The 16,752-nt window shown below is 27.6% G+C and overlaps 2 protein-coding genes across 3 annotated transcripts; one reads left to right on the top strand and one right to left on the bottom strand.

Moving 5' to 3' along the window:
- The first annotated feature begins 6,019 nt into the window (after positions 1 to 6,019).
- LOC115712473 (uncharacterized) lies at positions 6,020 to 9,974 on the top strand. Of its 2 annotated transcripts, none has more exons than XM_030640749.2 (4): positions 6,020 to 6,285; positions 6,395 to 6,500; positions 6,633 to 6,710; positions 9,546 to 9,974. In XM_030640749.2, the coding sequence occupies exons 1-4, from the start codon at positions 6,223 to 6,225 to the stop codon at positions 9,608 to 9,610; spliced, it is 312 nt and encodes a 103-aa protein (XP_030496609.2). In that variant the 5' UTR covers positions 6,020 to 6,222; the 3' UTR covers positions 9,611 to 9,974. The 2 variants fall into 2 exon arrangements, with proteins under 2 accessions (XP_030496609.2, XP_030496610.2); XM_030640750.2 differs by lacking the exon at positions 9,546 to 9,974 and adding an exon at positions 6,916 to 7,160 and having other exon boundaries at positions 6,026 to 6,285.
- LOC115712472 (axial regulator YABBY 4) lies at positions 7,179 to 9,089 on the bottom strand. Its single transcript, XM_030640748.2, has 7 exons — positions 8,915 to 9,089; positions 8,694 to 8,834; positions 8,440 to 8,563; positions 8,286 to 8,334; positions 8,126 to 8,201; positions 7,929 to 8,033; positions 7,179 to 7,541 (listed from the first exon to the last, which is right to left on the bottom strand). The coding sequence occupies exons 1-7, from the start codon at positions 8,993 to 8,995 to the stop codon at positions 7,431 to 7,433; spliced, it is 687 nt and encodes a 228-aa protein (XP_030496608.2). The 5' UTR covers positions 8,996 to 9,089; the 3' UTR covers positions 7,179 to 7,430.
- Positions 9,975 to 16,752: the final 6,778 nt, after the last annotated feature.

Below are 16,752 nucleotides of genomic sequence, written 5' to 3' on the forward strand. Positions count from 1 at the left end.
CCAGATATTTTTTACAACTAGGTCTATCAGTGTATATCAATGACTTTCCTCAACATTTGTCTCAACGGATGTACACTGGGTAACGTTTCTCCTGAGTGTGGCATTGGACAAGGGGACCCTCTCTCTTTTTATCTCTTCATCTAGGCAACAGACATTTTCTCTCTTTCGGAGGATGCTTTAGATAAAGGAGGGATTTAGGGAATCAAGCTGAGTAAGAATGGGTCTTGACTTTTTCATCTTTTCCTTACAAATGATCTTATCATTGTGGGTAGAGCGAATACTGCTGAAGCAAAAGGATATCGGGAGTGTCTTGAGAAATTTTTCACTTAGTTAGGCCAACGTATAAAAAAACTTAAGATTTCCTTCTTTTTAGCAATAACACTAGTGAAGGAACGAAGAGAGGTATGAAAGAGGTTATGGGTATTGATGGAATTATTAGAAATATTAATTATTTGGGGTTCTTGCGCTCTTCAGATTTTAACAAAAAGATGTTGATTTTAACTTTTGTTTGGATAACCTTGTGTCCAAACTTTGAGGTTGGAAAGTGAAAATTCTTTCTAAAGAAGTGAAGTTTAAGAAGTTTTATCGTCAAAAAATTAATTTTTGGGGTTAAGTGTGACAAATCGTATAATTCAAGTAGTTTTACTGTCAATATCATTTGCTAGTACAACTTTTGAAAAATAAACAAAAGAGAGTAAGTTTAATATATATATATATATATATATATATATTATCTCCTCTCTTCACCGACATTACCACTTGGGTACTATCATTATCTTTGGAATTCATAACTCTGAACTTCAATGATTACCATTGTGTTGTTCTAATTATAATTTATTACTATTAAACAAAAATATTTACCTAAATAAAAAAGATTGGATTACATATTTTTCAAAAGTGATATTTTTAATATTTAATATATATTTATATATTTTTTTGCTAAGAATTATCTAATACAATTTTGAGATGGGGAAATTACGCACCAATAAAAAGGAAAAAAATCCTTTAAAAAATTTAATATGGTAAAAAAAGTTATTTTGGGTATTCTTTTGATAATTTGGTTAATATGTGGGTAAGCATAACTAATTGTGTGTCTAAAATTTTTATTAGGACATATTTCTTAATACAATATATTTTAAAATATAAATTATCATCTAAAAGGACCTTAGAAGCTCTTTGGTTGTGGACCATGTGTGGGCCTCAACTAACCATGTGTGGACCTCAGTCAGTGTCTTCAACAAAGTGGGTGCAAGTGCAACGCAATTTGATCTCTCAAAGTAGAATTGAGAATAGTTTAATAAGATTGATACTAGTATTAAACAGTTTCAAAATTTTCAAAGTCTGTTTACGGGATCTCGTGTTTGGGCCCAACAATCTGAGGTGAGGGTAGCTCTTAGTGAAGTTCTTAAGCAAAAAGCTTTATATTAGTAATAAAAGTCTCGTGTTTCTTAGATCAAAGAGGGAGATAAATGCTAAAAATTCTTCTTTATGTCGACTACCATTAGAAAATGTAGAAATGCTATCGTGAGTATCATAAATAAGAATGGTAATTTGGTTACGACCAGATGTGAGATTGGAAAGAATTTATGAATTTTGTTGGTGGTATTTTCTCAAATTCAACCCATGGCCCTTTGGAAAGTTTGGACAACCTCATCAGTGATCACATCTCCGCCCTTGAACAATTTGAAATAGTGGGTATCTCGTGTCATGTAGAGATCAGAAAAATGCTTTTTACTATGGGCAGCTTGAAAACATTGAGACCAGAAAAAATGTCAATTCTCTTTGTTAAACACTATTAGAATACAGTTGGTTTTGATTTCTGTGAAGTTATGGTGGATTTCTTCTAGTTGGGACGATGTATAAGGGTATCAATGCAACTAATATTGTTCTCGTTTTGAAGGTACCCAATCCAAAGAAGGTCTCACAATTCAGACCTATTTCTCTCTATAATGTGGTTTATAAGGTTATCTCAAAATTATTGTAAATAGAATTAGACTAATCCTCCCCAAACTAATCTGCCCCACTCGAGCGGCTTTCGTTCCTGGTAGAAATATTCAAAACAATAACGCTTTAGTTTAGGAAATTATCCACTCGTTTTAACTGAAGAAAAGGAATGAAGGCCTTTTTGCGATTAAAATTGATCTTGTAAAGGCCTACGATAAATTTAGTTGACAATTTATTTATCATGTGCTCTAAAGCTTTAAGGCTCCATATATTTTTTTTTTCAACTAGGTCTATCAGTGTATATCAATGACTTTCCTCAATATTTATCTAAATGGAGGTATAGTGGGTAACATTTCTCCTAAGTGTGGCATTAGATAAGAGGATCCTCTTTCTCCTTATCTCTCATATTTTCGAGGATGCTTTAGATAAAGAATGGATTGAGGGAATCAAGCTGAGTAAGAATAAGCCTCAAATTTCCCATTTTTTCTTTGCAAATGATCTTATTCTTGTGGGTAGAACGAATATTGTTGAAGCAAAAGGATAATGGGAGTGCCTTGAGAAATTTTGCACCTAGTCAGGCCAACACTAATGAAGGAATGAAGAGATGTATTAAAGAGGTTCTAAGGATTGATGGAATTATTTGGATTATTAACTATTTGGAGCTCCAGCTCTTCAAATCTCAACAAAAGGATGTTAATTTTAACTTTGTTTTGAATAACCTTGTGTCCAAACACTAAGGTTGGAAAGTGAAAACCTTTTCTAAAGCAAGCTTGACTATTATGATCGAATCAGTTGGGCTTTCTCTCCTAGTGTACACCATGCAAACGAAGAAACTCTCCAAGAGACTTGCTTCTAATGTTGATGGCATACTTAGAGACTTTTGGTGGGGCTGCGAGAAAGGGAATTGGAGCCTCTACTTGAAAGAGTGGAACAGATTGTGTCTCCCCAAATCCTGTGGTGGCTTGGGATTTTTGAACAATGGATATGAACCAGGCTTTCTTGGAAAAATGGGAATGGATTGTGATCAATGAGAATCAATCATTTTGTTGTAAGGTCCTTAAAGCCAAATACCTGAAAGGTAAACATTTCATGAATTTCTCTTACAAGAGTTCTGATTCTTGTTTTTGGAAAAATGTAGTAAAAGGCCAAAACAATTTGAAAGAAAGGTGCTTGTAAGATGATCACTGATGTGAAAGATACGAATATTTGGGGAGATCTGTAGGTATTCCACAACAAATAGTTTCGTACAAATTTCGTGGCCAGTCAACCCAATGGACTTGAATGGGTTGCTGATCTGATATTAGACAATGGAGATTGGGATCTCATTAAACTCTACTCCCTCTTTGACTCTGAGACAGTTTATAATATGTTGAAGGGGAGTAAGACTATTGGCCAAGAAATAGATTGATGGATTTGGACTAATGAGCCTAATGGCACCTTCTCTAGCAAGTCATCTTACTTGGTCCAAGCTTTAGACCGTGCTCTTTCTTGTGATGGTGCCCCCTTCCTGTGGAACAAACTGTGGAATAGCAAGGTGTTGGAGTGTCATAAGGTTTTTTGGTAGAACATTTTCTCGAATGCATATTGAAGACACCTTATGCCCTTTGTGTGGGGCGGGTGAAGAGACTATGGAAAACCTATTCCTCCATTGTAACTTAGCTTTCTATTTGTGGAGACCTTTCCCTTAGGGCATTATACTGGTTATTGATTCATATGCTCGTGTTTGGGATTTAATTTAATTTCTTTGGGGCCTGAATTTGTGGGGTGTCAATGTAGATGAGTTGTTCCTCTATGCTTCGATTATGGTGGATACGATATGGCTGACCAGTATATGATAAGGTACATAATAATTATTTGAGTAGCATCAAACAGTAAAATTGAATATATCACTCATTGTTATGCAGATTATAACTCATGTTTGTTTCCATATCCTTCAACTGTTGGATCTCTCCTTTGGTCTCCATCCTAAGAAGATTGGATCAAGACTAATTGTGATGTTAAAGTGGGGATTGGGGCAATGTGTGTGGCAGTGTTGGCTAGAAATCACTTGAGAATGGTGTTGTGGGTTACTATCAACAGGTTCAACTTCACTGATCCCCTTATTGGCAAAGTTGCAACTTGTCTTCTACCCCTAGAGACGACAGTTTTTTTGAAGCACCATTTTGTGATGATATAAAGAGATTCTAATACAGTTATTAAATCCCCGAAGGAGACCCATTTTGCTTGGAGTATTGATAACTACATACATCAATGTATTAGACTCTTTATTTTATTTTTCAATTGTAATTTTTCTTTTATTTTTAAATTTTATAATTTTGCGGTTTATTGTGTGGCTAATTGAGTTTTTGCTCAAAATTTAACTTGTATATATAATTCTAGCAAATATCATCTCTTATAACTATAAGATCTAAGTCTATCTTTATATATAAAAGGGTTAATTTAAAAAAAATTAAAAAAGAGTTATATGACACATATTTTGTCGTTATCCTACTATGTACGTCGTTTTTGTTGTGTAAGTTTCCCATTAGATCATTTGTACATATTGCAATGTCGTTATTATAAATGGTATTGATTCTCTTTCTCTACTCAACACTCAACACTCAAGAGTGGTCCTTACAAAATTTGGTTTCTTTCAAACTTTTCACATACATTAATAAGTAAAATATCTTAAACCTATAGTTAGAAGCCAACTAATAATTAAACTACCAAACTAAATATATAATATAAATAAACTTAATCCTCCTCACCTGTACTGTTGATAATTGTTCATATAGTACTAATGTTCTCACCAATATTTGGTCTCTCACCTAAAATTTTACAAACCAATCAACACAATAATATAGTAGTTTCATTACTTTATTTTCAAACAAATACAATATATTAATAACACTTGGACAAAAGAGATTATTTGGTGAATTTGTGCTAACATTGCCAAAATACATGTGATTTACATTAATGTGGCTCAGTTTTAACCTATCTTTGATTGGAAATCTATAATGACCAATTCCCAACATTAAAATATAAAAAATCTCTTGACTATAAGATCCATTACTATTATATATATTATTTAATAAATATTGAATCACAATTCACAATATCCATGGTTCTTTTCATGTGGGTTTGGAACCTAATAAGTCAATAAAATTGATTATTTTATTCTTTTCTTTATTTCTTGGTTTAGGCCACGACTAATTAGGTTAGAGTGACAAACTTTGTGGTTGACCACTTATTTTGAATGCCCTGTTTTTTCACAGGCTTTTGTTTGTTGAGTATTTTAAGGTAATTATTATTATAATTATGAATATATATAGATTGGATGTGGCTAAAATATACACAGCAATATGTATAGGCCTCACCAACTAGCTAAGGCAACTAGTTAATTATTTGTATGGTTGCTGAGCCAAAGTCCAACATAATAATTTAACACCTTATATTAAAAAAAATTTAACCAAATATATATATATATATACATCCCTTTTTCAAATATTGAAGACGTGGCCATTTTTTGTATCCATGATTGTAAGGCTATTATTCATTTCATAAAAGAGTAGAGCTGCCCAAATTAAAGACACCCCTCCACCAAGCAGTAGTAGTATGTATGTATGTGATAAGATCTCAATGGACCACCAATGCTTCATTATTTATTTTAATAACCAATAATTAAGTATATAACTATAAGGTTTATTTATTTATATATAAGTAATCCAAGTGTTTTTTTACTAGGTTATATAGTTATAACTTATACATACATGGTTCTTGGAGTTTCATATCAATATGTATATAAGATGAAAATAGATACAATGACACTTATAACTATAAATGGCAAATTAAGACAAACATAATTTTTGGTACAGTACGAAAATGTACACACACAAATATATATATGTATATGTATATGTACGTATATGATCATCAAATAAAGACCATCCCTTTCTCTCTTATCTGCTTGGAGATGAGGTGAATCTATCATTGTGCTTTATTGGCCCTTCACTTAGATTATCTGAGGATAACAATATTCAACTTCTACACCTTTCTTTTTCATTTTGTATTGTTTATATATGTGTATATATATAGATAGAAAAAAAAAAACATAAAATAAAAAACCCATCTCAAATATTTCCCCCCTGGTGTGACTACCTTATTCAATATTATTATATATATATTCCTCTCATCTTTGCACTTTTTGGGCTAAAATTTTGTTTGTTTTCTCTCAAAATCATTATTAGTATTTTGTTTTGTCTTCTGTTAATTGTACTCTACTGGAAGAAAAAGAAAAAAATGTACCACAAAAATATTGGTCACCCTTGTTTGCATTGCCATCCCCAAAGCTATATTAGAATGGTATTTCTTTTTATCTCTATATTTATATTATAATATCTAAATTTGTACATATATATATATACATAAGTTAATTAATTTATAGCTATATAATAATGTTATGTTATTACAGGTTCAACATCTTATTGAGAGATGTATGCTGCTTCATATGACTCGTGACCAATGCATAAGAGCTTTAGCTCACCATGCAAGCATTGGACCTCTTGTTACACTTACTGGTATGAATACATATATATAATATATAAATATATGTATATGTATATGAATCATCATCACCATTAATTTCTCATTTCATGTCTTTAATTATAAATTTGTTCTCTGGTAATTGGGATTTAATTATATGTGATCAGTTTGGAGAGAACTTCAAAAGGAGAATAGGGAGTTCTTCCATGCATATTACCATTCTATTTCTCCCAAACCCTTGACAAGTAAGACCTCAGTATATATGTATATATATGTGTGTAATGTATTATCTCATATAGTTATAATTATGAGGAGTTCATCATGATCATGAATATTATTACCTCACTTGAAAAAAAAGACTTGTAATCATTGGTTGGTTTGCATGATCATTTATACATTAATCATTTCATTTTTTTTATGAGTTGGCATTTTTTTAAAATATATTTTCAGGTAGATATATCAAAAGGGCACCAAGATTCGCAAAATTGAAAAAGTAGTACCAGTGGATGTGATCAAGTATAGCTACTAGAATATTTGAACCCCTTTTATGAGGCAAAATTTATATATATTAATTTATATATAAATAGAGAGAGATTAACTATAGATAGCTGCTACAAATTGTATTTAAAAATTATGTAGTTTCTTTTCTTAATGATATGATAATCTTTTAATGAAAAATGAATATTGTTTATTGATATGCCAAGTCTAATCTTGATAGTATTTTTTATGATGATGAACACAAGAAAAAGTTTTTTGTTTAACAAATTGATGAAAACCTCTCAAAACTGTTGAATCATCACATTTTTGAAAGCTAGTTTACTTCTTTCAATGACTGACACATTGACACTTTAACTAAAAATTAACTCCATTCCTAATTAAGTGCATCTACATTACTCATCATTATGATTAACCCAATTTTAATTATTGGCTCCCTCTAAATAGAAAGTCTTGCTTGTAATGGAAAATTAGATCAAATCAACCCCTTCAACAATGGTTGTATTTTTCTTTTCATATTTGTATGTAGAGATATCTTTGATGCCCTTTTTTTGAAAGAAAACTTTGCCATCTTCATCAACCTGAAAATTATCACACCACAAAGCCATGCACCCATTTCAGTGCCATATATTACTACAAGAAGATGTAGTGCACATCACTAATTAAACACACCCTTTTAAGTTGTGAATTTATAATATATAATGAGGTAGTTAAAAAGCAATAAATACATGGTCAAAATATTTGGAGGGCAATTTATTTAAATTACTGTCCCTTATTAATTTTCAATGAGAAATGTTACTACAAAAATTTACTAAAAGTAAATTTTTTGGTGCATATTTGTTATTCTATTATTATGTTAAAGTAGTGAATCTAATTTTTACAATGCTAAGTGATTCGGGAACGAAATTAATGAAGTAATAATAATTCAGGGACGAAAATCCTAGTACTATAATAATAGTCTTTGTTACCTTATTATTGACATCATGAGAATCCCATGTTGAATTATTCTCCTCCTCTTTCTGATTACAGCTCTCTCCATCTTCTATGTACTGAGTTGGAGGAAAATGAGCCCACTAAATACATGAAAAAAATACACAAGTCAAGTAGAAATCTTTCTATAGATTATTAAGATATGTTTCTTTTTATTTTGGTTAAAAAAACTTACATTTTTAGCAGCTGCACTAAACGCTTCCTTATGAGCCATATTTGGATTTTCAGCTTTGAGCCTTTTAATCTCTTCTCTGCTTTACAATTAAGATCATACAATCAAAGTTCCAAGTTTTGAGATTTGTTGTTTTTTTAAGCCTTAAAACTTATTATATTACCTGATAAAGCTGTTGTATGCTGAGGGAGCTCTTTGTCTTTTTTCAGGAGCTATACATATATATATACAAACAAAAAAACAATGTTAAAGTTTTCACTTTCAAATTTGTGACAATCTTAAATTGAAAATATTGTTGTACATAATGGGCTTATTACGTTTGTTAACAATTTGATTCACAGAGACACTATCTCCTTCTTCATTGTCAGAAGAAACCACAGGGCTGCACGTGTCAATGGCATTTTGTGCCTCTATTTCTTCTAAATCTACCTCTTCTTTTTGCTACAAATACACAAAAAGTCACACAAAACAAAAATATATGGTACAAGTGAGAGTGAGTAGTTAATATAGGTTGGTACTAGAGCTAGAAAGAAAGATCATAATAGAAAAAGACAAGTACTAAAATATTGACCTCATGATGAGTTTGGCTTAGTGAAGCTAAGAGTTGAAGTGGAACAAATGAGGCTTTCATCATATTGACTGAGAGAAGAGTTGTGCAATGCCCACATCTTACTGTCACCACCATTGATAAGCTACTACATGGAACACTAACCTATATATATATATATATAAGACATTAGATTAGTAAGAAAAAAACCCCCCAAAAGAAACAAAATGTAATAGTAGTTGTACCAGTAGAATAGTGGTGCAGAAACCACATTGTACATAACAAATCTGTTCAGAGAGATTGAAAAGTTGGTTTAAGGTTGACATGTTGAATGGGGATTTTGTTTTTGTGATTAGGCTTGTGTTGTAGAAGGAAGAAAGGTTTGAATAAGTCTTTAAAGGGAAGATGGTATTTATAAATATTGAGAGTTGAAACCAATCTTATTAAATGGAAATCGAATTTCTGAAAAAGTAAAATTATGAAACAACACTCACAACAATTTTTTAGTCTAAACTTCTACTTTTGAGGTTAGGCTGCCTTCTATGTCAGTAAGTAAAACAATCAAATGGTGCTTGTTTGCTTCATATGTAATTGTCTCTCTTTAATTGACTCTCTCTCATATTTTTGAGCCCTTTTTTTATGTTGCATGAAAGTGAAAGTGCAGAAATTTTGTCATTTGGGGATTGAGGGCATGATTCTAGAAGGGTGCATGAAAAGGGTAAAGAGGCATCTTAGAATTTGTTTTTCTTGAAACAGAGTTTGTAAAATTGACATCATAGTGATTCACCTCATTTTTCTGAGCTATCTTTGTTTAGTAAAACTTCCTCCTATTACCTTTCATTTTAACTCACTCTCATTTCATCCATGTGCTTTCAGGTCAGTTCAAGGCCAAGCTGTCTCTCTCTTATAATATAGCTCAGGCTCAAGGTCCCCCCACTTAGACATATGTATCAAAAATGGAAGTAAAGCTTTGTAATCAGTATAATCACTAAGGACAGTTTTAACTAATATAATTTGACCCATTAAGATCTTCATTCTTTTTTCTTAGTGAAACATGTTGAATAACACTTGTGAAAATATGATATTTCTTTTTAACTCTTAATAACCAAGAAACAAACAAGAACTAAGCAAGATGTAAAGTAATGCACCTCCCAATGCATTGTTTTGCAGAACAATTAATAGTATTGGTTTGTGTGAGGTAAGACAATATTAAATTTCATATGAAGACGTTGGAATCCGAAGATAGTGACAAGGTTTAGAATTGGATGAGTAAGAAAATTAGTGTAATGCATTTATTTCACTCTACATTGGATGGTTGTTGTTGTTCATTAAAGTTAGATCAAAGTTTGACTGAATATGATGCTGGTTTTGTTATCTATATACTAGAAAGAATTTCCAGGCTCAATCTTTACCAATTCAAATAAGACTGCATGTGCTACAATAGAAATAGATAAGCAAATAGGGTAGTATACTATCTTTTTTAAAAAATATAATTATTTTATGGTTTTTAGATTGAACAACCATTTTAAATTGTGGACAATGCCATATTATTTTTTTTTAATTATTATTATTGTGATTTTGATATCAATTATCAAATATATTTTTCATGGAATTAATGATTTTGTCGAGATACCTGAGGTTCTGTGGTGTAGTGATAGGAATGTTTTTACTAATATATTTTCTTACCTAGTATGGAATTCGAATTCCATTACAATCTCTCATAGGAGGTTTATGCTTAACACTATGGAGAATTAACTTGTTGTGGTAGTGTCATCTTTAATGGGATGAGAATCTTTAAAGTATATACTGATGACCCAATTAAAAAATGATGAACTATAAGAGTACTATAATTGGCATGTGATTCTCGAGATTATTTAAGCTATCGATAAAATGGAGAAAAAATCTGCACCACGTAATCCTTTATTTTATCAAAAAAATAAAAGATACAGAAATTAAAAAGTTTGAAGACTAAAAAAATTAGTAGATATAATATAATATGACTAATAGTTATTATTAGTATTTTTTTATATAAATAAAATTGTTTACCTCTTGAACTATGATTTTTAGAGTTTTATTTCCTAATTTTTTTTCCAATTGCAAAAATTTTCCCTAAAACTACACAAATCATTACAAATATCCCCTTTCAATTACTATATAGTCATGAGTTACATGTTTAAGCTACTTAAAATCTAATTTATTGACATTAAACATACAAATAATAACTTAAAAAATATACATACATAATCTCATAATTTATTATTAGACAACAAGTAGACATTTGTATTGATTTTTATAATTTAAAGAGAATCAATATCAATATATATATATAAAGGAAAGCATTAGGGAGTTGAGGTGGCAATCTATATGTGTTTTCTATCCTACTCTTTATTTTCTTAATTTTTATCATTTATTTATTTTTTCAATAATAATTTTAACTAAATATCTATTATTATTATCAATAGAGTAACTCCCATTCACATCTATTATTATTAATTAATAATAGGGTAACTTATAACTACATTTAATTACTAATGTATGATATATTAATATAAAAATAATTTATTACTTTATGATATATAGGAAAGTAATTATTATAAATTGGAAAGCATTATTTACATTTTCTCTCTATTAAACAAAATAATTTTGTGGTATTCTATATTTTTAAAACTAAATACTTTTTGATCATATTTTGACTAAATCTAAAAAAATGTACTTATATATGCAAAGTGAAAAAAAGAACAAGCAAAAAAAAAGATTAAGTAATGTATTATACCTTTTTTATTCTATTTGACTCTCATTTTCAAAAAATAAAAATAAAAATAATAATTAAAAAAAGAAAGAAAGAAAAAAAATCATGTAACTCAACTCTAACAATTTTAAATTACTATTTTTTCAACATTGTGTATATTTTTTTTTTGTTTTGTAATTTTTCTGATTTTTTATTATTATATTCGACTCTAATTAATTACTTATATGACATCAATATCTATATATATATATATAAAGGAGAATTTCAAAAAGATGATGTGGCGCTCTCAAATTAGTTTATAGCTATTTAACTATTTTTTTAAAAAATGGTATCATCTTCTTTTGATATTCTATTTTCTCTATTAAAATATAAAAGATGATAACAACTAATTAATAATAGCTTTTAATAAGTAAGTTACAACACATAATAAGTTACCTAATAATTTAATAACAATTATTATGAATATGAACAATCTCTTAGGAATAAATTATTTTTCTATCAATTAATAATAATAATATATTAATACAATTATAAATTGTAATTATCATCATCTTTTACTCTTTCTATCAATAATAATAATAATAATAATAATAATAATAATAATAATAATAATAATAAAGGAGAATGATAAAGGAAGGTGATGTCGTACTGCATATGAGCTTTTTTTTATTATATATATATTTTTTTTCTAATATCTTCATTTTTCTTATTATTTAGAGTTTTTATTATTACATAAAAATAAAAGTTTGTAACAAAAAAAAAACTATTTATATTCTTTGTTTAATTCTTTTCATTTATGTTTATATTAAGATTTCACTATTAAATATTAAAAATTTTTGTATTCCTTCATTAAAAAATATTATTTGTATTTATTATACATTTAATTATTAAAACTATTCATATTCTTCCATTAAATAATAAAAAAAACTATTTGTTTTCTTTGCATTGTTCTTATTGGTTTATGTCTATATATAATGTCCTATACTCAAGTTGAAGTTTTGTATCCACTCATAATTTTGAAGTTTTTGTTATGTTTTTTTTTTCTCCTTTCTAATTTTGATGTTCTATGTTCATATTACATGGCAATGACTATTCATATTTTAAGATTATTCTTTTTTATTGTTATTCCTAATTCTTGATGTTTTATTTTCAGATTATTTGGAAATAGTTATTCATTGACAAGTTTCTCCAATGGATATTTTGCAACAAAACTATATGGTAATTTTTTTATTTTGATTTGAACGATTATCACTAAAACTATCTTTACATGCATATGTATTTAGATTCAGTTTTTGTTCATTATGCTTCTTATATATAAATATATCTTCTCTTGATTTTTTATTTTCATCATATGTCTTTCTTTGTATTAATCTTTTCTCTTTGTCCATGTCTCCTAAATATGTATGGGTGTTATTTTTAATATTTTATTCGTTTATTTTGTTGTTTGTAACTCTATTTGTACGTGTATGTGTATATATTCTATTATTATTGATGACCTTCAATTAGTTTCTTGCATATTCTTATCTTCTAAGAATATTTTATTTGGTTTTTATATGATGAAGTGTGTATACTTTTTTAATCACTTGAAGTAGATATTTTGTTACTGTTGTTGTTGTTTTTATTTTCTTAGGTCAATATATGATATTTTTCATCATAGTTTTGAAATTATTAATAATAAAAAATACTTTATTGTTGTGTGTTTTAGACATGGAGAAAAATATTTAGAACATTTAGAAAATGAGACGAGGTATATATAAATATATATTAAAATATATTTTTTTGGTAATTTATATTTTTAATTTATATCCTATCCTAACAATAATAAATAATAATATTTTGGTGAAAAAATATATAAAAGTAACATAATAATTAATGTTAAGATAGAAAAAAAAAATAGATAACTATAAAAAAAATTGGTAAAAACATTGTTTTTAAAACTTATAGCTCATCCCTTGAAAAAAATATATATAATTACAACCATAATAACTACATTATAATAAAAAAAAATAATAGTTTATATATATGTAACATATAAGAATATCAATCATTAACATAAATTAATGAGCCATATTTCATTATAATAGAAATTTATTATTAATATATGTGCATTCGTAAAAAGAAAAGTGCTTTATAAAAAATATTATTTAAATAAAATGTATTTTAGAGACCGAAACATAAATTTATTTTTAACTATATATTTTTTGAAAAAAAAATATTAGTGACCAATAAAAATTATCTTTGATATTATAATTTCATTTTACTATTTTATTTGTTTAATTAATATATGTAAGTACTACAATATATATAATGTGCGTAAATACTATTTGCCTTAATACCATTTCACTAAATAGCAATTATCATTAAGAAAAAAGTATTAAGATGCAATTTTAATCAATTATTTAATTGTTGACAAAAAGAATGTTAAAAATTTATTTACTAGAATAGTTACAAAAATGTACACACATATATATATATATATATATATATATATATAAATTTTTGATACCTTAAGAATTAATATCATGATATATGTATATCAATAATAATTTGAATTTATTAGTTAATAGTAAATCTATATAAATAGCAATTGTATGTGTAATTAATTATTTTTTGATTTTTTTATTAATTATCAAAAAATATTTAAGTTGTTTATATAGTGTATTACAAAATAATTTGTTACATAAAAAAATATTTGTATAAAAGAGGCGTTAGACAAAATAAATTTTTGAAGTTGAATTTCAAAGTGTTAAATTCGATTAATTATCATATTTATGAAATATAACTATTGTACTTTTAGTTTAATGTACATTTTTATAATAAATTACATATGTAATACTTGTATCAGAAATGAGTTACATAAAATAATTCTTGATCTGAATTCTAAAGTGTAGTATCTAAGTAATTGTTGTATTCGTAGTTCCTCATTTTTATGTATAAAAATTTGAAAAAAAGAAATAAGAAATATTTTATTTTATATAAAATATATATTTTTAGTTTATGCTAAATTTTTTAAAAAAATATTCTTCATTTTTCATATTCTTAAAAATATACTAAGAAAATAAAAATAAATTATATTTTAAATATTATGAAAAATAAATAAAGAAATGTGCATAATTTAGAAAAAAAAAATATATGATATAATATGAGTATAATAGACAAAGAAATTAACACAAAATAATGTAAAAAAGAAAATTCTAATAAAAAAATATTAACACTAATTTTCTAAAACTATTTTTAGTTTATATTTTTTTTTAATATTGGGGTGCATTTATAATTTTGTGCGGTGAAAATAAAATTTTTCATAAATATAAAGCAAGTTATACAAACATAACTTTATAAATATAATTTTTTTAAAAAATGTATAAATTTCTCACTTTCATTATATATTTTTGTATATATATATTTTAAAAAATTATAATTAATTAAATAAATATGATATTAAATATATATATTGAAATTATGCTTTAAAACCGCGCGAAGCGCGGCTTTGTTTACTAGTTTTTGCAATAAAATAAAGTCAAGAATCAAAACTCTAAAATCATAATTCAAGGGGATAAATCCTACTTATTTGTTTTTTTTTACATGTAAATGCTCATTGATCAAAATATATAATGGTCTAGTAGTTCATGTAGCCAAACAATAAGTAAATTATCAATAAATTCGCTTGAAGTTGAATGCCCCTTTCATTGCTATTTGACGCATTAAAGTGACTAACACTATCGTTGAGACTCTTAATTAGTTAGTAATTTCTCATAGTTTGTGAGACAATAAAATACTTCAATAACGGTATGTGAAACGCTTGCTTGGCACCATAAAAACCTTTAGCATTACATTTGGTTAGAGCTAAAATAAAAACAATTTTTGTTTGATTGTATTTTAAAGCATTAAAATAGCATTCTAATAAAATACTCATGAATGACTATCCCATTTTGAAAGGAAAGAAAAAATTATTCCAATGTAATAAGAAAAAAAAATTAATGATTCTTTTATCAATTTTTTTTATACATTTTAAATTTTACTCCGTTCCATTCCTATTTTCATATTTTCATTCCTCCCAACCAAATGGAGTTAAGAGGAATCTTATATACAAAGCCTAGACACTGAAAAATTAAAAGAAATGTTGAACACGGCCATTACAAAGACTAAAGTTACAAAATGATCAGGTTTCCGCCTACCTATTTTAAGGCTAACTCATTTGATGAATTAAATTTCTATAACAAAACATGTCAAAAAATTCTTTCCCAATCATTTTGTTCCCTTTTTGTTTCTACTTATTTCATGTTTTGGACTTTGGCCAAGAACATTTTGCTTGGCATTAACATATACTAATACATTAACTACATTAAGTATATAATAGGTAAACATGCATAGAAATGAATATCCAATCACAAACAAGAATGTAACAATGAGGAGGTTTGAAATTCAATACTTCATTTTTCAGCGACTGTCAACAAACATTTTCACGTTGATTGAGTGCTAAACTGAGAGAAGTTGTGAAAATTTAATTTGCCCATTAACTGACTGTCCCGAGCCACATGAGACTGCACGATTATTCGACAATTCTGCATGGCTGCCAAGCAACAACAGTTGCAGGTCTACCAATCAATCCAGCAGCCCCACATGACTAGAAAGTGTTACAATAAGGATAGGTCACAAAATATGATTTTTCATGGATAATCAACATCTGAACCTTGACACGATTCAGCAATAGTATCAGACATTCAATGAAAATGTCAATCTCATGAACAAACCAGAGGGGTTGAAAAGGTTTTAATTATTCATGTGGATGAATTGAAACAAACTAACATAGAAATAGACTAATATACTTACATAGATTCACACAAACATCACTACCTTTTTCGTCCTATATCTACATCACAAGTAATAAACCTCACAAGACACTGAACTTGAACTAGCCTATAAACAAACACATCCACACACAAGCTTTCCATACAATTATATTACTTTGATTACTTAAAAGTGTTGAAGCTGAATGAATTAATGAAATGGTGTAATTCTCAAACCAAGAAAGTTGATATTAAGGCTCACCAATTTCCCTATATGAACATTTCACTGCTAGAAAAGCCTAATTTTCTTTAAAACACAAAACTGAAAATAACAAGTGCAGTGTAAGTACAAATATACCAATTAAATAACCAAATTACATTATTTAAGGTTAAAAACAAATTTCAACTAGTCATTATTTGCTTCATACGAAAATAATAATTAGTCAGATAGGTTATTAACGATTTGAATAATCAATTTAATAGGGTAACAAATAATGATTATAAGAACTCAATAAGCATAATTCAAATGATATAAAAAGAACACAAA

Source organism: Cannabis sativa, chromosome 4 (assembly GCF_029168945.1).
Source record: "Cannabis sativa cultivar Pink pepper isolate KNU-18-1 chromosome 4, ASM2916894v1, whole genome shotgun sequence".
In the NCBI taxonomy this organism is placed as follows: Eukaryota; Viridiplantae; Streptophyta; class Magnoliopsida; order Rosales; family Cannabaceae; genus Cannabis; species Cannabis sativa.

Bases quoted from the DNA above. Each gene is read 5' to 3' on its own strand.
- LOC115712473 (XM_030640749.2), top strand. From the start codon at position 6,223: ATGTACCACAAAAATATTGGTCACCCTTGTTTGCATTGCCATCCCCAA. The intron at 6,501-6,632 runs GTATGAATACAT...ATATGTGATCAG, and splicing joins ACCTCTTGTTACACTTACTG to TTTGGAGAGAACTTCAAAAG. The intron at 6,711-9,545 runs GTAAGACCTCAG...ATGTGCTTTCAG, and splicing joins TTCTCCCAAACCCTTGACAA to GTCAGTTCAAGGCCAAGCTG.
- LOC115712472 (XM_030640748.2), bottom strand. From the start codon at position 8,995: ATGTCAACCTTAAACCAACTTTTCAATCTCTCTGAACAGATTTGTTAT. The intron at 8,335-8,439 runs GTAATAAGCCCA...ATATATGTATAG, and splicing joins GAATCAAATTGTTAACAAAC to CTCCTGAAAAAAGACAAAGA. The intron at 8,202-8,285 runs GTAATATAATAA...ATTGTAAAGCAG, and splicing joins GCATACAACAGCTTTATCAG to AGAAGAGATTAAAAGGCTCA.